The 24,615-nt window shown below is 36.0% G+C and overlaps 1 protein-coding gene across 3 annotated transcripts in view; it reads right to left on the reverse strand.

Moving 5' to 3' along the window:
- LOC106871211 (uncharacterized) overlaps nt 1-24,615 on the reverse strand; it is a 166,859-nt gene that overhangs the window by 70,862 nt on the left and 71,382 nt on the right. For all 3 annotated transcript variants that reach the window (XM_014917558.3, XM_014917557.3, XM_089360834.1), the window contains exons 4-5: nt 15,541-15,667; nt 10,231-10,320 (exon numbers count right to left, since the gene is read on the reverse strand). In XM_014917558.3, the coding sequence (XP_014773044.2) occupies nt 10,231-10,320; nt 15,541-15,667 (217 nt within the window). The remainder of the gene's footprint in view (nt 1-10,230; nt 10,321-15,540; nt 15,668-24,615) is intronic.

Raw genomic sequence — 24,615 nt, forward strand, 5'->3', positions numbered from 1 at the left:
GACTGAACCCAGAACCATGTGCTCCGTAAGCAAGCTGCTTACCACACAGCCACTCCTACGCCTATATATATATATATATATATAGACAGAGAGAGAAAGAGAATACACAAGATGTTATCCTCAACTGACTTAATGGAGCAGGTATGTACTAAGGTATGTGCTCAGTTTGGTTTATCACTGGAACTCCGGCTTGAACTGTAACTGAAAAATGTGCTAGAACTGCCCATCAAAGGTGGATATAGATTAAAATAGAAAATGAAAAAAGCAAAACATTTGCCATCACTCGAAAAACATTTTATATAGCGGATATAAACATTGTGCAGAGTAGTAATGATAAAAGGATAGAGACTCTTATACCAGTTTCTAGAATAGCCAAGCATGTGGATCATGATATTGAGTAAGGAATACATAAGCTAGGTTTTTCATCAATGGAGAGAGATAGAAGTCAGAAAATATAGAAATGAAGAATATCGTCAATCAAGAATATTAGTACTTTCCAGTTTGCCAAGAAATGAAGGAAGTATCAGAATTGAAAGTATACGCGTTTGGTAGTTCCATGATCAAAGAATTAATAAAGTTATAGGTAAAAGATAAAATCCATTAGCAGTTCCATAGGGGAAAATTCAATGATAATCCAAGGCAAATGATAATGGAACTGGTAACTTCCAATATTCCTTGCCATGGATTATCATCAAGCATTCTCATCTGAAACTACTAATGGACCTTACCTGTAACATTATTATCTCTTTGATCATGGAACTACCAAACGCATATACTTTTCATTCTGATCCTTCCTTCATTTCTCGATAAACTAGAAAGTACTAATATCCTCGATTGGAGATCATCATCATCATGTAATGTCTGTTTTCCATGCTGGCATTCATTGGACGGTTTGACAGGAGCTGGTCAGCTAAAGAGCTGCCTGTGTTCCACGTCTATTTTGTCAAGGTTTCTATGGCTGGATGCCCTTCCTAACACCAAGGACTTAACACAGTATACTGGGTGCTTTTACACAGCACAAGTATGGGTGCTTTCTATGTGGCACAGCATCCATGAGCCTGCAAGATTAGGATCACTCAGCTGAAGAGGGGGTGCAGGGGACATGCCTATATGCAAGGGCAACCACGATTTTACTTAGCTTGATATGTCTTCTCAAGCACAGCAGACCACCAGGAGTCATGGTCCCTTGTCATCCCCTCTGTAAGGCCCAACATTTAAAGATCCTCTCTCACAATTTCGTCCCATATCTTCCTTGGTCTACCACATGTTCTCTCCACAAGTGGAAATCAGCAGTTCTTGATGCATCTGTTTTCATTCATGCACATTACATGTCCATACCAGTAAGTCATCTCTTTTGCACACTGCATCTGATGCGTCATATCACTTACACTCTCATGTCTATGCACACTGACATTACCCATGCAGCAGAGCATTCTGGCTTCATTTCTTTCAGTATGCTCTGCTGGATGGGTAATATCTTCACTTCTATATTTTATGACTACGCATGTGTTAGTAGCCTAGTTACCCTTAATGAAGAGCCCTATTTCAAAACCAGTTTGGTTCTCTGTGGACATCTAGGAATAAGCTGAAGTACAGAAATATTATTCTTCTGGGTTTATTTTACAAGACATTTGCTGTGAAATTGTTTGTTGTAACAAATTTTGTGGCATCTTAGTAGGGTCAATAAAAAACACACACACTGGTACTATTTCATTTTTATTTCTTATTATTAAACTCATAAACAAATTTAATGAATAAACTAATTGATTTATTGATTAATAACTTGATCAATCAAACAGCTTGTTTGTTAGAGCCTTTCAATCACTATTTCCAACTTCATCAATGACAGTCCCTTATTGCTCCACTTCTGTTCCATTGTCATCTCCAAGAAGGACAGGTTATTCATGAGGTTAATCAATGGAAATGATAGGACACTGACAAAATAGCTGGCTGACTGAATGATTAATCAAGCAATCAATTAGTTAATTAGTTGACAAACAAAAATGATTTTAAATTTTAGCACAAGGCCATCAACTTTAGAAGAGGAAGTAAATCAATGACATCAGCCCCAGTGCTCAACTGGTGCTTATTTTATTAACCCCAAAAGGGAGAAAGGTAAAGTTGACTTCAGGGTAATATGAACTCGAAAAAAATGCCACTAAGCATTTTTGTCTGGTTGGGTAATGATTCTGTATACTAGCTGCCTTAGTTGAGAAATAATAATAAAAAGTGAATTAGAACCAGTATAAAAATAAATATCTAAAAAAATGTTTATCTATGAAGATGAGGTAGACATCTGGATAAAATTATAATCTTTCTGCTAAAACATTTCTGTTGTACTCTTAAGCAAACGAGTTTATTACGACACAATGCAAGGAAACTAATACAGAATTCTACTGACAATGAACCATACAGCGACACAGTGACTGATGTTAGGAAGGATATGTAATGATAAAATATTTCTTTAGCAATTTATTCACACTTTGAATATAAATGTCAACTGTGGACAAAAGCAGAAAAAACATGAAGGAAGCAGATTCAACAGAAGAGCTGATTTGCCAAGTGATCATTCTAAACAAGTCTAAAAATAATGTATTTTCAAATAACAGAAAATAAAATGCACTAATAGTATTACATGAATAAATTCGATACATTGTCTGCATCAGAATGTTGGAGAATGTAGATCCATCAGAATATGATATATTTTCTATAATTTTCCTACAATAAATGTATTAATAGTCTAACGCTCTGGTACAGTAAATGTTTGTAAGGTGGAGAGACCACATCATTCAAACTATTGGGAATCTATTTCTGTCCTGTTTCTTACCAAAATAAGTTTTTCCCCTTAAGGGAATTTGTTCACAGTTAGTAATTCACTCAGTTAAAGAAAAAATACCTTCAATAATAAGATATTTGCCAGAAAGAGGCTGACATCAATTTTCTTCTCGACATTAGCTAAAGTACAACATATAACCCCATGTCTAAGAAAGGATCCAAGATTATTATTATTACTATTTCTAGATTCTATTATTTACTGAACATTTTCACTGTATAACTGAAAGTGTGTGGATGGGTGGGTATGTAAGATTTTTTTTTATCATATTGATAGATTTCTATGTATATCATCAATACCAAAAGTTCACATCTATCATATCAATAGTGTTTCAGCTCTTTAAATTCTGAGTTCAAATCCAATTGAAGCCAACTCTGCCTTTCATCATAGGACTGATAGAATAAAGTACCAGTCAAGTACTGGGGTTAAATTATTTGTCTAATTCCTCCTCCCTTCAAACCCCACTACCTAGCAAATTCTCATCCCTGACTATAACAAAAGCTATTATTGATGGTGGATTGGTAGAACTGTTAAAGCATTGGACAAAATACTTTGTGATATTTGTTCCAAATTCTTTTGTTCGGTGTCCAAAACCTGCTGAGTTCAACTTTGCCTTTTATTCTTTCAGGCCCTATAAAACAAGAACCAGTCAAATACTGGGGTTGACATAATTGACCAAATATTTCCCACTAAAATTCCAGGCCTTGTGCTTCAATTGGCAAGCAGGCAGAAATTCTAAGAGCGTCAGACTAAATGCCTAGCAGTATTTCTTCTGACTCGCTACATTCTAGAGCCAAATCTCACCAAGGTCTGCATTGCCTTTCATCCTTTATGGCTCCAATAAGTACCACGAGCACAGCAAAGTAAAGGAGCACCAGGGTTGATGTGATATTGATGTAATCAGCTAAAATCCCTCCAGAATTTGAAATCATGACACTGGTAAGTGGCAGAATCATTATGGTGGCACTCCGTCGCTTACGACGTCAAGGGTTCCAGTTGATCCGATCAACGGAACAGCCTGCTCGTGAAATTAACGTGCAAGCGGCTGAGCACTCCACAGACACATGTACCCTTAACATAGTTCTCGGGGAGATTCAGCGTGACACAGTGTAACAAGGCTGACCCTTTGAAATACAGGCACAACAGAAACAGGAAGTAAGAGTGAGAGAATGTTGTGGTGAAAGAGTACAACAGGGTTCGCCACCATCCCCTGCCAGAGCCTCGTGGAGCTTTAAGTGTTTTTCGCTCAATAAACACTCACAACGCCTGGTCTGGGAATCGAAACCGCGATCCTATGACCGCGAGTCCGCTGCCCTAACCACTGGGCCATTGCGCCTCCACGGTAGAATCATTAGCACACCCGACAAACTGCTAAGTGGCATTTTGTCTATCTTTACGTCCTGAGTTCAAATGTTTCGGAGGTCAACTTTGCCTTTTATCCTTTCAGAGTCAATGAAACAAATACCAGTTGAGCACTGGGGTCGATGTAATCAACTGGCCCCCTCCCACAAAATTTCAGGCTTTGCACCTATTGTAGAAAGAATCGGTGGTTTGACTCAGGTTCATTCTTATTCCTGATAGAATTTATGTGGGTTAGGTTTAGATCTTTTAGTCATTCAGCCTTTATATTGTGCTCTTCTCTTCCTTTACTCCAAATGTTTCTCCAAAACATTTCACACTCCTGTTCATTCAGGACTAACACTACTCCCGCTAACCCTCCATTAATTTCCTGCCGGAGTTCCTTTTGGTCTATCTTGAAGAGATTCGTTTGTTGGAATTGTTTAATTTGCTACTCATACCTGGATACCTTTGCTTTCTTTGCAATCCTGTTGTTCCAGTTCTTCAAATACACTCAAAAGTCGCTTCCTTGATACAAGCAAGAGTCTCTCTTCAGTCTATCATACTTCTGCTCATTCCTAAGTTTGTCTTTGATGTTTTCTGTCTAGCACTGAAATGTCTTTCACAAGTGTTTCAACAGTTTGCAGCATTCATCTTTTCCACCACAGCTCAGTGTGTTTTTTCTTTGGTATTTGTGGTCAATTTCTTTGTGGTCATGTCCACATTCTCTGCTACTAAGATACTTGCCATTCTGAGCAAATTATTGTTCTCAGTAATGTTGGTTGTATGGATGTACTTCAGGAAAACTTCATTTACTTTCAATCCTTCTTGGTTTAGGTTCCACTTATCAAACTTCCTTAGATTACAGATGCAGTCATTGGCCTCTTCTCTAAGTTTTAGTATTATCTTGTTGCACAGTGTTTCCTCTACTACTACTACTACTACTACTACTACTACTACTACTACTACTACTACTACTACTACTTCTATTCGTTGGTTGATGGCCAAATGAAAAAGGGTAGTTTGCCAACAGTAGAGGGACTTTCAGAATGTCTGAAAGTGTCCCATTCATCTGAACATTGTTTTTAGCCATGTATATCTTTTCATAATGTGGTTATTTGAATTATTTATTCGTCTTTCACATTGATCACCTCCCTCTGGTAGCAGAAGATGTTAACCATAAAATTAGCAACAATCTCAATATTGAATATGTCCACTTAGTTTTGGCAAATACAGACTTTACAAAATAAAACATGACAATTGGACAGTTTTCAGACAGAACATTTAAAGTACAGGAAACAAAACAAAAAGGTAGCAAGGACATCAACTAAAATGACAATAACAAGAGCATCAACAACAGCAGCAGCAGCAGCTCAACGTTTGCTAGTATTGGAGATCAAAAGGAATTGATGGACATGGCTGAATGTAGGAAAGATATATCAAGAAGTAAAGTGCATTATCCAAAGAAGAGCAAGGGGAAACAAATGACATAATTTTAATTTACAAGTAAAAAAAGGAGAGGATTTCTGTATGCTTTTAAAAGAGGACCGAAATAAATCTCTCACTAATGTGTGCTCCCTTGAGCAGAACAAGGCATATAGACATTTGTACTTGTTATTTAAAACTGAAAATGATGAGAGAAGGCAGGCAGAGGTTGTGTGATAATGGTGCCACAGTACGTAGGCAGGAGATAGACAAGGATCATAGCCAGAGATATTGGTGCAGACATGGAGCCTTGCTTTATTTTCGTGTGACAGTATAGGCAGGTGGTGAGCATCGACAGAATAACACAAGTGTGATTTGCATCAATACTTGTATACTGATGTCTACCTTCCCTTGCAAAGACTAAAAGACTATTCTGGAGATGTACCCTATTGTGGGAGTGGAGAGATGATCAGACTAGAGGTGCACGGAAGTAGGTAAGCTCAGATACAGTAAAGACCACTTGACAAGAAAGAATGAGAAGCAAAAAAGAGGTAACAAACAACAGGCAACAACAGATGCGCTGATGACAGATGCCTTTTAAATGCAAGGGAAAAGGAGACTATGACTGCTGCTACTACTGCTACTACTACTACTAATACTACTATTACTTCAACAGCACTGCTAAGCATAACTCTAAGAATGGTTAGATTGGAACAGAAATGCTTCAGCCTCATCAACATCAGAGACTAACAAAATAGAACAACAAGAAACACAACGGTCTCATCCCCTTGCAGCACAGAGCCAACCAGAGGCCCCAAACAGCTGTTCCAACATGTCACCTTGCGGCAATGAGATAGATGCAGGAAAAACTGAGGAATCATTAAGGAGATTAAATAAAAGGAGGAATCCACCATCCACCAAAAACAGAACAATCAATGATCAATGACAAGTAAGAAACTGAAAGTCGTTCATTAGGAGACATCTTGTCCCCTGGAGAATCTTAAATTCATGATTTTTTTTCAAAAGAATACGAGGTGTATGGAAATGCTAAAAATATACACCTTCCACTATCACATCCATACATGGCTTTCTACTATGGACTCATCCTTTCACCTGATGATACAATGCTGTAGAGACATGCAACTTCAATGGCCATGTTTTCAAGGGAGTGTTTCTCAAGGAGCTGCTTTTGAAGTCACATGCAGTAGCATGCCTCATGTAAGCAGACTGCACTTTGACACTTGGTAGTCAAAAGATATTGCTGAAAGGATCAATGTTTAGACTCCGCCCCATTGCTGGCCAATACCTTGTGGGTTTTCACATCAAAGGCTCAGTTCTCGTCAAGCATCCAATCAAGTATCCCAAATATCCATCAACAATATATTCTGTGTAGTGTTCCGAGGTTCATATTCTTTAGTGACATGTTCCTTATTACAGGTGCCATTGTAAAATATCTTTCTGTCCATCCTTAAGTATCTGTAACATACCTCATCAGATACAGAGAAAATAGTTCATTCATTGATGAAGATGCTACTAGTCTGGTTTACAGTTTTCCCTTCTTTCACAACCATATGAGAACATTTATCTGGACCAAACTCCAGCTCTTTGAGAATGTTGTAACCAGGTCAAGGCTCTTTTTCACTTCATGCATATGAGGTGAAGCTTACAGCTTCAAGTCACCCACAAAAAGACAGTGAATAATTTTGGTATCCCCACCCCACATCACTCTTGCAAACCAATGAAATACCCTTCAGAGGTCCTCAAAATAAATGACAAGGAAACTATGAACAGCATCACAGAAACTTCCTGGAATGTGAGAAATGTTCTTCGAAAGAAAATTGAGTTTTGAAAGTATAGTAGGATGAGAAGGAATCGAAGAGAATTCTAGATGAGTTTTGCAAAATATTTCATGGTATGAATTCTTTCAGCATCAGTAATCAAACCACTTTTATTTCTAAATTAAAGAAGTGTGTTCTTATATACATATATCAAGCAAACTTACATTTAGATGCATTTTATATGCAAAAAAACTGATTGGTTTTATAAGGAACAAATGGTGTGTGTTTGTGTGTGAATGCATAAATATGATAGAATATATACTTTGTAAGATTGTACAATATATTTCCTTTTTTATATATATAAAATGGTAAAAAGGAATCAGGAAAGGAAGAATGTACCCAAAGAAACAGATAATTACATGGAAAACTTGATAATTTAAAAACATTTCCATTGTTGAATACTTCCAGAGAAAAGCAATCCTTTATAAATAATTGATGCTAGAAACTTAATATTAAAAGAATCTTCATTAAAAAAAAGAACACCAGACAGTTCTTTTGTAACTGGAGCCATGCAAGATCCTTGGTGGCTTGACTTGCCAAAATTATGCAGAATCTTCAACATTCTATAGAAAATGAGAGTAAAGTATCAAAAGGAATTGTGGATGTTCCCATGAGGATGATTGAAGTTCAAGAGAGAATAGTGTCTCAGTTTTCATGTAAGGAACTAAGTTCCAAATATGATTCTTTAGTCTCTACAAAGTTCACTGATACGTGAAAATGATACAGCTAGCTGTCACTTGCAAGCAAATATGGCTTGGAAACATGTACCATGACTTCACTTACTGTTTTATGTAGCCATGAACAAACCTAGTTACCTTTTTAGCTCACTCACCCTTGACCCAGCAAAACATCCAGAATGTGACAACTGGAGGGAAAGAGGGTTTCCCCAGCATGCAGCTGGTACACATTACAACTGAGTAGATAGGGGCAATGTGAAATGAAATGAAACGCCTAACTCAAGGATATAGTACGCTGTCCAAGTCAGGAATTGAACTTGTGACATTATGATCATGAGCAGAACATTCTAATTACTGGTGAAGGCAAATAGAGTGGTTGCCAAAAACCAGACTGTCTTGATATAAAACAAAGCATCTCTGAAGGGTGGAGGTGAATTAGCCACATGCAGAAACATTGATCAGTGATTGCAGTCCTGCAACTAATCTTTTAAAAGCATTTTAAAAGTCAATAAAGAAGTTTCAGTTAATACTTTCTAAGAGGATGCATGGAAGCATAAACTGAAATGAAATGCTGTTCAAAAGTAGAGAGTGAGATGGACTTGTGAAGCATCCTATAAGGATAAACAGCAATCATATCAAGACTACTTTTCTAGATTTTGCCATCAAGCATGAAGATTATTTGTCTTAATCTCTGCTATTGTTAATGATAGTTGTTTCTAACTTAAGCTCAAGACCAGTGCTTTTGATGGGAGAGGGTTAGCTAATATCCTCATCTCAGTAGTTGATGGGTACTTTGCTTTATCAGCCCCCTGAGGAATGAAAGACAGATTTGAACTTGGTGGAATTTGAACTCAGAAAAGAAAACAAACAGAACAAACACTGCAAGGCATTTTTCCCAACAATTAATGGTCTCACCAATTTATTGCTTTAATTTAATAACCCTTTCTACAGAAGGCACAAGGCCTGAAATTTGTGGGGAAGGGACTAGTCAATTACATTGACCCCAGTGTTTCACTGGTGCTTAATTTATTGACCCCAATGTTTCACTGGCATTTAATTTTTCGACCCTGAAAGGCAAAGTCAACGATGGTGCAATTTGAACTCAGAACGTGAAGATGGACAAAATGCTGCCAAGCATTCTGCCTGCTGTGCTAACAATTCTGCCAGCTCACTACTTCATTGTTTTAACTCAATAATAATTATTATTAGCAACAGAAGCAGTATTACTACCAAAATCTTTATATCCAACTTGACATAGATGCCTTACTAGAACACTGAAGAGTGCACTGTTAACCTTGAGAGATTCTCTCATAATGTTTATAGTAAAAAAAGCTCACATTTTTGCCATAATGGATCGGGTCTTCCACGGATAGAAATTATCAGTTGAGCATATTCATTTGTTTCCTCTGCAACAGTTTCAAAAGAACTTTTCGGTAAAAATAAAAATAAATAGTCCAATGGTTGACCATCGGGAGGTAGACTGTGTTGTGGACTAGTCTTTTCTGTGAAATTAGGAATTCTGGTTGATGTAGTAATCTTCATTTATGTTGCCGTAATGTTTTCAATATCATTTTCATCACTTTCATTTCTATCACTTTCATTATCAAAATCTTCCTCATCTGACGAAGATTCATAAATATCAATATCAGATTCATCCAAAGACGAATCATTGCTGTTTCCATTTATATTTTGTACAGCATCAAGAGTAAAACCTTCAAAGTCAGAATTGCTACTTGTTGATGCCATATCGTTAAAAACTAAGATATACATCTCTTTTCAAAAGTTGAAAAATATCAAGAAGTCTCAAAAATTTCATAATATTTTTACTTGATTAAAGGCAGGGAATGCTTTAAACCGCATTATCTCAAAGCTACAAGAATTCAATAATGTGATTTGTTTATTTTTTTAGCAATTTTGTTGGGGAATCAGATAGGGCTAGATTTGGCCGGTTCAAAGAAACAAAGGGAAATTATTCTTGGCTGGTTTTGACCAGTTTGAGCACTAAAAGATTAAAGAAGAATGAACAGCTTCAGAAATCAAAGAAGAATAAAATGAAACTCAGACCAACATGTATCGGAATATCAATGTCTAATAAAAATAATGAAAATTAAATACTAACATCTCATCACTGTATTTGTCTTCATTGACTTCAAGTTTTTTATGAAGTGAATCTTCGTGATCAGCAAGAAGTTTGGATGTTTTCTTCAGGCTGAAATAAAATTAGAGAAAACCTGAAAGTTTCATAAAATAAAACTTGTATGAGCAGACCCATTCATTTGTTTTATGCCCATTTTTTTTAATGCTAGCATAGGTTGAATGTAAACTTATTTGAGGCAAATATTTTCATTACTGGATGTTCTTTCTGTCATCAGCTCTTTGCTGTTTTACAAGTAAAGAATTATTCATTTCACTACTTCAAGAGCACAGAGCTAAAGATCATACTGTTCAAGTGGAAAATAAATACAACACAATTTGGTGCTCAGATGAGCACAGGCAAGAAACAGAAATGACAACTTTCATGAATACACATATACACGGGTTGAACAAAATAATGGAAACGCCTAGCATCATGGCATCATAATTTTGAAATATCTATAAAACTGTCAAAAGTTTGTTTATCTTTATGCTTTTTGATTTATTATTAGTGTTGCTTAATATGTTTTGCTAAAATTGCTGTTTCTTTTCAGGTATCATCAGAAAAAGGTCATTAAAATGACAGATCTATTGGACTTTCAAAGAAGTCAAATTGTTGGTGCTCATATGGCAGGTAATGAAAACAGCCGAAATGTTTGGTGTATCAAGAAGCACTGTCTCGAAAGTAATGACAGCCTTTGAGAAAGAAGGAAAAACCTTCTCGTCAAAACAAAACTCCGGACGAAAACCAAAACTTTCAGATAGGGACCGTCGGACTCTTATGCAAATTGTTAGAAAGGATCACAAAAGTACAGCTCCCAAAATAACTGCAGAACTTAATGACCTCAAACACCCAGTTTCCACAAAAACTGTTTTGCCAGGAGGTGCACAAAGCCGGGAGTTCCAATAGTATTTAAAATTGGTCATTCACACAAGGTACAGGAAACTTATATGTATACCATTCTGCTTAAATAATGGAACTGCAGATACAATATCACGTCTGTTTTCATTCCTCCACTTCACTCTCTATTTCATATCCTCTCTAGAATAACTATTGCTTAATCATTTCCTCACAACGTCTCCGATGAAGGGATATATAAAATATCCTGGAAACAGCTGCAAGACCTTCTCATTATAAATGTTCTGAAATCTTTCACAGCCTTGGATTTTTATCTCATTCTGTTAATTTCTTATATATATGCGTGCTAATATATGACCTACATTGGACTCCTCATTCGCATAATCACCAAACCTGGAGCTTAACTATAGTCTGTCCATAGCACTAGCTCAGCATTACCTCTCATAACCTCAATATATATATATATATGAATATATATAATACATAAATATACAATAGGTCTCCATGCAGTTTGCATCTAATAATTCTGCTCCCAAGGGTTTGGTCAGCTCAAAGCTATAATACAAAATATTTGTTCCAAGTTCCAGAGAGCAAGACTGAAATTAAGACCACGTAATTGCAAAGCTTATTTTTGTTAACTACACAGCCATGCAAATTTAATTCCCCTAACAAATTATTCAAATGAATCATATCAAAAATAAAAGAGCAATAAGTTACCTCTTTTTACCAAATCAATATTGTTTCCATAAATCTTTTAAAGTATTCACTTTAGAACAATTTGTAATCCTTTTAACTTTGTTCTTTATGCAAACTTGATGTGAAAATCAGTGTTATTATAAGCAATAAAAAAGGAAAGTAATTTTATGTGCTGATAAATGTCTTATTCTAATCAAATGTACAGACTTTTATTGGCTTATATTGTTTTGTTGGCCATTATGATATTGGCTTCAAAATTTGGCTCAAGGCCAGCAAGTTCAGAGGAGAAAGTAAGTCAATTATATCAACCCCAGTGCTTAACTGGTATTTATTTTAGTGACCTCAAAAGGATCAAAGACAAAGTCAACCTTGGTGGAATTTGAACTCAGAATGTAAAGACAGACAAAACGCAGCTAAGCATTTTTCCTGGTGTACTAACAATTCTGCCAGCTCACCATGTTAATATTGGTTTCAAATTTGGCACAAAGCTAGCAATTTTTAAGAAGTGGGGTTAAGTTGATTACATCGACCCCTCTGTTAAACTAGTACTTATTTTATTGATTCTGAAAGGATGAAAGACAAAGTCGACATCAGAGGAAATTTGATTCAGAATGTAAAGATGGACAAATGGCTGCCAAGCATTTTTTTTTTGGCATGCTAACAATTCTGCCAGTTTTCCATTATAATATTAACTGTTAAAAAGAAGGTCTTTTAAGTTATTCCTGGAATAAATCATTCTTGAACAAATGTCTTTTACAATGAGCCTTGGGCTCACAAAGACCCCTACACTTATTTCCAACCCCAACCCCACCACCAATGTTCCTTGAGAGCATGTCCTGATGATGCTTCACTACCATCTTCCTCATTATCATTCTCTGTTTTACTCTGACTCATCTGCTCTCTTTATCCCAGTCTCTACCTTACTCTCCTTTCCTTTCCAACTGGGGTATCCATGTATCTGGAGCACTCTGTCGGTTACGACAACAAGGGTCCCAGCTGATACAGTCAACCAGAACAGCTTGCTCATGAGATTAACGTGCAAGTGGCCGAGCACTCCACAGACACGCGTACCTCTTTACATATTTCTCAGGGAGATTCAGCATGACACAAAGTGTGACAAGGCTGGCCCCTTGAAATACAAGTGCTACTCATTTTTCCCCGCTGAGCGGACTGGAGCACCATGAAATAAAGTGTCTTGCTCAAGGACACAACGCACTGCCAGGAATCGAACTCGCAACCCAACGAGCACGTGTCGAATACCCTAACCACTAAGCCACGCGCCTTCACTGTAGCTACTCTACAGCAAAACACCCATCTCTCTCACTCTATATCGTTAATCTCTCAACTGGCACAAAGTCACCCCAGCCTCCCTACTACTCCCCACTTCCAGTTAAGGGGGGTTTTTCTTGCAAGGTACTTGGTGACCCTATCAGTAATAGTGCAACATAAAAAAAAACACCCTGTACACTCCGTGAACTGGTGGCATTAGAAAGGTGTCCAGCCATAGAAACCCTGCCAAAACAGACTCTTTACTCTTTTACTCTTTTACTTGTTTCAGTCATTTGACTGCGGCCATGCTGGAGCACCGCCTTTAGTCGAGCAAATCGACCCCAGGACTTATTCTTTGTAAGCCTAGTACTTATTCTATCGGTCTCTTTTTGCCGAACCGCTAAGTTACGGGGATGTAAACACACCAGCATCGGTTGTCAAGCGATGTGGGTGGGGGACAAACACAGTCACACAAACACACATACATATACATATATACGACAGGCTTCTTTCAGTTTCCGTCTACCAAATCCACTCACAAGGCATTGGTCGGCCCGAGGCTATAGTAGAAGACACCTGCCCAAGGTGCCATGCAGTGGGACTGAACCCGGAACCATGTGGCTGGTAAGCTAGCTACTTACCACACAGCTACTCCTGCGCCTACAATGGGGCTTGGTGTGACTCTCAGCCTTGCTATTCTTTGTCAAACTGTCCAACCCATGGCAGCATGGCAAATAGACATAAAAACCAACAATGACAACAGCTGCCGCCGCCTCTTGGTGCTGTTACATGCTGCAAATCAGTTCTCCCAACCTCTTTTTATTGGCCAGTGAAGATAAAATGTGCCTACTGCTGTATATGAAATGTAGAGAATTCCCAAAAATATCCCACTATATAAAAAAGGGTTAACATGGTTCCCCTGTCCCAAGTGCACATGCAAGGAACTGAATATACTCAGTTCTTACACAGCATGGATGAATATAAAACATGTCGTTTGATGCCACTGAGACAATTAGACCTTCTACTGATACTAAATTTTATTGCTCACCAACTAAACATTTATATGGAACACAAAAAATTCTGTATGCAACATCACAAGCTCAATGAAGCCCACAGACTATAGTTTGCTAATCCTGAATATTAGCTGAACATTCTTTGCATCATGTCTGTGATAAAAAAAGAAAAATCAAATCATCTTTCATTGGCTCAGTGCATAAAGCTGTGAAATACCTTACTATCACCATGGGTGATAGCAAGGTTTTCAACTGTAAACAGCAAGAACCAAAAGAAATTTAATGTTTTATTATCTCACAGTGCTGATTGCGAACCTTCAAGCATGGCTCTGATTCAACCAGTTCTATCAGCATTAAGTCAAATCAAAGAAAGAAGATAGTGAAGATACTCATTATTAATTGATTACTCTGGAGAAGGAATATAATTTATTAAGCCATTGAAAAGGAACTGAAGCAATGGATTAGATTCTATTAAGTTACCAATGCAATACAGTTATTTGCACGGCACTGGATTGGACAAAGCGCATTAACTGTCAAATAGATATGGACATCACTGTATTCTATTGAAGTTGCTAATAATAAACGCATTCAACTGATAAATACTAGTTCCAACAAGAAGATATCAGGATTTGTAATGGGAAAAGAAGAATCGATTCAAAATTTGCATAAGGTACATCATATTCCTCGTATGAGAGACTACAACAGATATGAAAGAAGCATGATATATATCACAAATAGATAGAGGAGAGAGATAGAGAGAGAGAGATAGAGAGAGAGAGATAGAGAGAGAGAGAGAGAGATAGAGAGAGAGAGATAGAGAGAGAGAATATGATGGAGATAGGACTTGAGACAGGAATAGATATTCATGGACCTGAGAGAGAAAATGTATAATACTGAAACAAGAAATTTACAATACATGCCATAATTTCCATGAAATATCAATATATGTATAGGTGCATGTTTTCACTGAAAGATAAACAAATGAAAATGCTGAATATGCAAATAAGTCAAGTCTCTTTCCCCTAACTGCAAGCAATCCAAACAGCAAGTACTTTAGCATAGAATACATTAAATTAGCATTATATAATGCTAATTATAAACTCTTGATTAGGTCAGTTTTAATCAAATTTATCTTAAAACCAACTTGATTGATACTCTCATTCATCTTCTTTCCCATTCACTTCCATCTAATTATTTTAAAAGGTTATAATATATCAATTGAATGTCTAACTGGCATTTTAAACCGCTAATGAGATTTTGAATTAAACAAATCAATAAACAGAATTATTTTTATTCCCAGTTAATTAACTGACCATTTAAAAGCAATTCATAAAGGTCAGTTTCATTACCTTTAATTGTTTAGCTCCAGAAAGTTTTCGCGGACTGAACAGAGCAGTTCTAATATAATACGGAGAATGCTAAGGAGGGGAAAGTGCCAAAGTTGTGTTTCAGACATTACCTGGCACAGTTGTCTCTGTTCAGTGTGTACTGTTTGTGAACTCGCTTCGTATCTTCATCAATTTGGGAAACTGACTCTTGTAATCTTTTCACAGACAAATTAGTCAACTCTATATCTCTTGTGAAATCTGAAATAAAGACAGTAAAAGTTTATGAGTTTTAAATAAAAGTTTCTAAAACTTTGTAATATTTTCTAATATAATACTAATTATTTTGTCTAACAAAAACATAATTTAGAGTAGAAAATTGACAAGTCAAGTCCAGTGCTTTACTGTTTCTTTGTTTTATTGGTCCATGACAAGACTTCAGATGAGAAACTAAAAGACCATAAACTTGTGTTTGTGTTTGTCCCCCACAAGCGCTTGACAACTGATGTTGGTTTGTTTACATCCCTGTAATTTACTGTTTCAGTAGAATACACCAATGGAAAAAGTACCTGACTTTTAAAAAAGAATAAGTGTTGTATTGATTTGTTTGACAAAAATTCCTTCATGGTAGTGCTCCAGCATGACCACAGTCCAATGACAGAAACAATTAAAAAAATAAAAGATGAAAGACAAGCGTGTCAATGGCCTCACAGGTAAGAGGTATTATTACTTTGGTTTCGAAATAATGGTTGCTACTTTCAACCTTGTCTTGCACTAGAGTATTTTCCAGCACACAAATTTTTCAGAATAAAATTTACAGCCAAAAGAGTTTAAATCACCTCAAACAGAAAGACTGCTTTGTAGGACCAAACATTCCACAAACACAACAGAATTTGGAAAGATAATGATAATGTTTGAATATTTACTCTATATGTTTGTACTATATACTTAATCAACTTGTTTGCCAGAAAATACAGTGTGTTCACATCCAGGAATAAAACATGAGAGAACAAACCAAATGAAATGTTGTGTAGGTGGAAATATTTTTAAAACTCTTATTTGCCAAAGATGAGGTTCATTCTCTGGAAAATTATAATCTCATTAACCATATTAAGACATATAAGATATTGACAGTTTGCCAAACATAAAATGTCTGCTGTGTCCAGCTTGTTATCTCGTTTCTTTCTATAAAGAAGTTTTTGCTTTGTTCCACTGTCATGATAACAGAGTTGATAAAAATATCACATGAAAGATATCATATTTGTCATGCAAATAGGAATTTTTCCAATAGACAACTTGACAGCTCAAAGACAGATTTTTGTGAGTCAACATAAAAACAGAATGGGGAAAAACTATAATATCTTTTCCTAGTGTATTGGTCAACAACCTGATTAATCATAGAAGACAAAAAACACCAAGTTTGAGCCATTTAGAAGTTGATAACTTTAGCTTTTGAACCATCAACAATTCATTCGATATAAAAATCGAAGTTTGCATGCTCAATATGATTTTAAAATTTCGTGGAAGTTGTGTCAACCAAAAGTTAGTTTCTAATTTTGGCACAAGGCTAGCAATTTTGGGGTGAGTGGTAGGCTGATTACATTGACCTCAGTGTACAACTGGTACTTTTTTTATCAACCCTGAAAAATGAAAAGCAAAATCGGCCTTGACAGAATTTGAACTGGCACCTTGAGCAAGTATCTTCTCTATAGCGTCAGTCTGACCAAAGCCTTGTAAGTAGATTTGGTAGATAGACTCTGCAAGAAGCCCATTGTATATGTGTGCGTGTGTGTGTACAATCATGCATGCATGTGTGCATATGTCTCCAACGACTGCTTGACAATCAGTGTTGGTGTGTTCATGTCCCCATTAGTGATTCAGCAAAAGATACCGATACAATAAGTTCCAGGCTTAAAAAGTACTTCCACCCCTAAACTTTGTATTAACCAGTAACTTTAATCCTTCCTCCGCTGGAATCACAGTCCTCTGGTATTTTCTCCCAGCACATTTTCCCTACAGCTATCAAATTGCAACTGTGCAAGAGGAACATTAATTGAGTTAATCTCATTAGTTTCTGGATTTCAGGAGGGTTTGAGAAAGTCATGAGCACAGCCCCATCCACCATATTAATCCAATAAAAACAGACTGGCTTAGTTGTGACAAAATTTGTTAAATATAGTTATAGTTTAAACACTTCTATTGAGATTTAGGTTCGAAGAAGTGGACTTGGACACAACACTGCCGCTTAGCCAAATATTGGCTCCAATACTGAAATATTGAAATACATTGCCTACAATGATGCTTGTACCTGCTTATGTGTGTGTGTGTGTGTGTGTGTGTGTGTGTGTGAGAGAGAGAGAGAGAGAGAGAGAGAGAGAGAGAGAGTGTGTGTGTGTGTGTTAAGTTTCAAGTTTTAATCACTAAGCTTTAGAGCTAAGAGTAAGCTTCAAATACAAGACAGAATTAGTAACAACAGGAAAGAAATCAACAATGCAGTATCCAATATCTTAACACTCTTTCAAAATGCTTGACTGAAATCTTTAGATATAACAGCATAAAATAAATCTGTCTGCCATGAAATCTTACACATTTCTGTGGACATTTTCCTTAGGGGTTTAAGGATTTAGGTCTTGCAAAGTTGACATACAATATCAAAGATATGATGATACGCGGAGAAATTTGGCAGCTAAATTGCTAAATTAAATCACTCACAAATGAGACCCATTGTAAATTCAGTTTGCTCAATAATGCTCTTGTAGTTGTTACAGATTTTGTTGTCAGTGGTGGTGAGTTCAGTGTTATTAATTCTGCAGTTTTTAATAACATGAAAGTTAATGGTGCTGCTAGTGTCTATGAAATACCCAAAGATAGAAAGAACACCGAGAATGAAACCAGAAATAGAATATTTCAACAAGCAATCACATTGAATTTACTTAGCTAATGTGACAAAAACAAAAGATTCTTTGAAAACAGAACAAATTTAAATTGCTTAGTAACTAGATGTGAGTTAAAGGTGTGAAGAGAAGTATTAAGAAACCATAGAAAAGTGAGATTTAACTAACCTACATAAACATGTGTAGAGAAAATAGGATATTAGTGAGAGATTAGGAGCAAACTAATTTAGTGATTAATCTATGGAAAATACTTAGAAAATATACAGGAGTAAAAGCATTGCGATATACTTCATTAAGGCGACTTATCTGCTATAAGTATCATTTCAAGAGTGAACATGTAATATTTGTATACTGTTATCTTATGCTAAACTTCCAGATATGTTCTTTTCATGCAAAAATAACCCTGCTAAATTCTGCAGAAACACAGGTGAAATAAAATATATTAGATCAAGACAATAAGTAATCTACACTCTTCAAGATATTGATTAATGGTAATCAAAACTCTACACCAGTGAGTGATAAGCTTGCTGGTTTTTGATCATAAAATCAGGGACCTGCATATCCAATAGTTAGGTGATCTGAAGCAATGTCTTGAAATGTCTGAAACAAGTGTGCATTCATGAACATTAAGTCGGTAATAAAAATGTGTTCAGCCATTTAGCCATTTCGCTTTTACTCAACAAACCATATGTACCATATGTCTTTACGTTCAGAGTTCAAATTCCGCCGAGGTCGACTTTGCTTTTCATCCTTTCAGGGTCGATAATTTAAGTACCAGTTGCATACTGAGGTCGACTTAATCAGCAGGCCCCCTCCCCCAAAATTTTGGACCTTGTACCTAGAGAAGAAAAGAATGTTCCATGCTACCACCAAAAGCACTACAGGCAGATGGTTCCCAACAAAATCAGTCATCTTACCTCAAAGAAATAATTAAACTACAGCACAAATGATGTGGTGTGTGTGTGTGTGTGTGTGTGAGTGCATGTGTGGGGGGTAGGGTGCATGTGTGTGTTAGCACGTGAACATGTGTGCGTGTATGTGCTCATGTGTGTGCGCATGCACATGTGCAGTTGTCATGCTCTAACCAATTTCAAATTGTCCACCACTGCTATGGCCAACTTGAGAATACAAGAAAAAGCATCTACACGGTCAAGGAACCTGCTAGAAATAGCAGTAAAATCTACCACAGATCAGATACTACCATCTTTAAAAGGGAAAGACACTTTGGGCAATGTAGTCCAGAGTACACACTGTCTGAGAAGAAAAATATAAAGACACAAGATGGTTATAGCTCACAGAGCTTTGATCACAGGGTCTGCTCAGCAGCCAAAGAGCAACAACAATAACAACAACAATTACAACAACAACAAAACAAAGGTGCAGAAATAAACTGGACAGTGGAGAAAGTACAACAGTGCATGTTGATATATCAGGAACAATGGATGGACATGATTTATCTAAAGACCTGTGTAGTGTCATGGATCTGCTCAGTCAAAGTTGATCTTGGGTTAAATAACAATGTGTTGAGGCAAATATTATTGTACCTTGGGAGGGTCATCTTGCCAATTAAAATAACATGCTGATTGTATTCCACTTCTTTTATTATTACTACTTGACTAGTTAACTAATCGATTGTTCTATCAATCATTCAGTTTGTAACTGTGATTTATAAGGTCACAAACCATGACAAAAAGGACTCTGACAAACCAAAGGGTTCATAGATCAAACAGTTGGTCAAGCAATCAATTAGTGAATTTGTAACCGGCTATTTTACAGATAGTGGAGGCACGTGGCTTAGTGGTTAGGGTGTCAGCATCATGATCATGAGATTGAGGTTTCAATTCCTGGACTAGGTGACGCATTGTGTTCTTGAGCAAAACACTTCATTTCACGTTGCTCCAGTCCACTCAGCTGGCAAAAATGAGTAACGCTGCAATGGACTGACTGGGGAACACATACACTATTGAAACCGGGAAACCGGGCCCATGAGCCTGGCTAGGTTTTAAAAGGGCGCATTTATTTTATTTTTATTATTTTACAGACGATAATAAAAGCATAATATAACCAGTGTGTGTGTTTTTATTGGTAAAATGAACCAACCAAAGTTCAACAACTATAAACAATAGGTTTATATGTTTCAGGCAGTTACATATTTAAACCAACACATCACCTCTTCTGTACATTTTAATCAGCAACACTGACGCTTATTCAATTTCTAAACTTATTTACTCTAAGGATTACAATTTCACAAACTTCAATATTCTTCTTTTGCATTTTAAGCATGTAACCACAATGACCTTATATAATGTTCATATATTTATAGCTGAATAACACTCTATAATCAATATATGCAATACAACAAAATGAAATATAAATAGTTTGACTGCATCTCGGAAAAAAAAAATGTATATTTTATTGCTAACAAAATAATTTTTTAAAAACTAACATTTCAACACCTTTGTAATAATAATCCCAAATGAGAATAATTCTTCTTTTAGTTTCTTATAAAAGAAACTTCAGTACTTAAATAAAGTGCTTCATAGTAATAAATTCCAAAATCTATTCCCTGTAGGTGCTATTCTCCAAACAACTGAGCACACACAGTTGATAGCTGTTGGAATTTAATCAAAATTTTTAAAATCAAACAACAACAAACACTTCTTTAATTAAAATTGCTTCTCACAGTTCTGTCCACATTCTAGCAACTGGTTTTCTTTTGAGTTAATTCTATTAATTCTATTATTATTATTATTATTATTATTATTATTATTATTATTATTATTATTATTATTATTATTTGTATTATCATTATTATTATTATTATTACTATTATTATTATTATTATTATTATTATTATTATTACTATTATTATTATTATTATTATTATTATTATCATTATTATTATTATTCAGTAGTCTCATTTTCATCATGTGCTTCCACTGCAATACCAAGCACAGTTCTGTGTGCATTGGATATGTGCAGTGGTTTGTTTTGCTGTTGTTATTTTCGCTGTATTGAAAGTGCTTCATATAGGATGTGTGCGGTGCCTTGTAGTGCAATTTTCTGTATGTAAGTCCTGGTGTTTTGTTATATATTTGTCTGTATGCTTTTTAATCATACATAATGCAGCTATTATTACAGGGATTGATCCTGCTTTTAAGCTCCACATTATCTTTATTTTCCAGAGCCTTGTATTTTGAGAGTTTCTCCATTTCTTTTAGAGATACATTGTCATCTGTTGGGATTGATACGTTGATTAGAGGGCTTTTTTTACTTTTTTTTTGGTGGTCTCAGACAACTATATCCAGTCTATTAGCCTTGATCTCACTAACTGTGTGTATTGACATATCCTTGAGTATGGTTGCTTTATCATTTTCTGAGACCTTTTCTGAGGCATGCCTAAACAATCTTTTTTCTGTTGTCATATCATAGTGCTGACATAGCTTCCAGTCTATATAGGTTACAACTTTGTCATCACGTCTGTGGATATATTCCTTCTTAGCTCGGACTGGGCAGCCAGGGACAATATATTTATTGTTTCTACCCCATCACCACATATTTTGCAGCAGTTATTATTATCGTATGGTCATGTGATGCATATGGGCAAGGACAGCTGTGCAAAGAAGTGCTGATCTCTAACTGTGGAGGGAAGCTGTAGTAGAGATAGACCCAGGATGATATGGGATGAGGTGGTGAAGCATGATCTTCAAACTTTGGGCCTCACAGAGGCAATGACTAGTGACCGAGACCTTTGGTGATATGCTGTGCTTGAGAAGACCCATCAAGCCAAGTGAAATCAAAATCATGTGACTATAGAAATCAGACTGGAGTTTGATGCAGCATTCTAGCTTACCAGCCCTGGTCAAACCATCCAGCCCAATGGACACTAAATGATGATGATGATGGTTATTATTGATGGGGTAAGCCGGCAGAATTGATAGCATGCCAGGCAAAATGCTTAGCGATATTTCATCTGTTGCTATGTTCCGAGTTCAAATTCTGCCGAGGTTGACTGCCCTTTATCCTTTCAGTGTTGATAAAATAAGTACCAATTGCGTATTGGAGTCGATGTAATCGACTCATCCCTTCCTCCAAAACTGCTGCCCCTGTGGCAAAATTTGAAACCATTATTATTATTATTATTATTATTATTATTACAATTAATTTTTACATCTAATAAGGATTGGATGTTTTTGATTAATGACGCTATTTTGAAATTTTATCTCAAAAGAATTCAAGTTCAGTCATTGATATTCCTCAATTGATTTTTATGAGTACTGGATGGATATTAGAATAGGAAATGTCCTGTATCATTCTAGTTAACAAAATAGGAAAAATATGTTGATTAAACATGTACTAACTGAATTATTAGATCATAGTTTCCTTTGAATTCCGTTTTTATTACAATATCAATCATTTGAGAATGAAGTATATTTTTTTTTCACTTGGTTTTAATAAGATTTTCCAAATTTCAATTCATTCAATTTTATCTGATACTGTCATCAGTTATTTTACCAATAAAATAAAAATGAAAACTAAATATAACAGAATAAAAACATAAATTTTAATTTTCTTGAATGAGATAATGTTAAATCTCTAATGAAAATCAGTCCCACTACACAGAATCTTAGCAAGAGTTTTCAAGTATAGTTCAGAGCAGACCAATAACTGAAAAGAAGTGCTCATATGCATAAACATATGTAATGCTGTGTTGTTATAACCATTGATGTCATCGTCGTCATCATTTAATATATGTTTTGTACAGTTTTCCATGCTAGCATAGATTGAACACTTTAACATATACTGGCAAGTCGCATGACTGTGCCAAACTCCGGCATCAGCTTTGGCATGGTTTCTATCGCTAGATAACCTTCCAAATGCCAGCTATTCTACCGTATGTACCAGGTGCTGGTTGTATGCCACGGCCACTGGCACTAGTGAAGTTGCCAAGTAACTTGCAAAACAGAAGAAAGGAAAAAGGAAGAAAGTATATACATATTAGTCAGTACATCCAACCTAACTTGGATGTGTTGTTTATAATGTCATAGACTGATGTAAACGTTCTGAAAAATAAATTCAGGAAAACAACAAATTCTAAAAAGCATTGAAATTCAATTATTTGACGAAATTCCATCAGTTCACCATCAGATGGCACTACTGTATCACATGATTTCACAGTATCATGGAGTAGCAACAGCTAGCCAAGCTACATATATACATATGTATATATATAATCATAAATATATAGGGATTAGCAGTAACCTGCTTCTCCAACATACTGAGAATTCAGAAACAGCAGCCAAAGAACTACTGATTCTAAAACTACAAATTTTTCTCTAATTGATAGCGATATTCATGGTACACACAGGGTGAGAGATTTTAAACTCACTGGCCGATAAATTTCTTAATGTCTGCCTCACGTGGTCTTGATGTCGCATGGTCAAAATTAACGTGAGTTATTTAGACATTGGCAAATTTATTAAAATATTTGGCTGAAGATCGAAATGAGGTAATTTCATACCACTAATGGTGAAACGTCATACCAAATTAATTAAAGGCAGGTTTGTTTTTTACTCTTCTCTTTTGTCTTTTGTTCTGTGTGTACCATGAATATCGCTATCAATTAGAGAAAAATTTGTAGTTTTAGAATCAGTAGTTCTTTGGCTGCTGTTTCTGAATTCTCAGTATGTTGGAGAAGCAGGTTACTGCTAATCCCTATATATTTATGATTATAAATGGCTTTACCGAAAAGGTTTTTTCATACTGAACTACCCGGCAAAATTGTTAATTATTAATTTTATTACTAATTGACGATTCCCTGCCCTGTATATCTATATGTATATATATATATATATATACACACAGACACATGCACACACACACACACACACACACACACACACATAAAGAAGTGATTTTTTAAATTCTCAAATGCAGGATAATGCTAATAATATAGCCTGAACAGGATAAACTACACCTATTTTGCAGAAAAAAGTGTTAGCGGCCAGCTATGAAACTCAAACTCACACCCCCGTGATTACACATCACGGTGCTCTGACCTTTAAGCTAAACTTCCCTCACCACAAATTCTTCCGCAAATTTAAGATATACAGAAATTTCGCTTTATGGGATGCTATATATCTTAAATTTGCGGAAGAATTTGTGGTGAGGGCAGTTTAGCTTAAAGGTCAGAGCACCGTGACGCGTAATCACGGAGGTGTGAGTTCAAATCTCATAGCTGGCCGCCAACACTTTTTTCTGCAAAATAGGGGTAGTTTATCCTGTTCAGGTTATATTATTAGCATTATCCCGCGT

Source organism: Octopus bimaculoides, chromosome 12 (genome assembly GCF_046866305.1).
Source record: "Octopus bimaculoides isolate indiv1 chromosome 12, ASM4686630v1, whole genome shotgun sequence".
NCBI classification, from domain to species: Eukaryota; Metazoa; Mollusca; class Cephalopoda; order Octopoda; family Octopodidae; genus Octopus; species Octopus bimaculoides.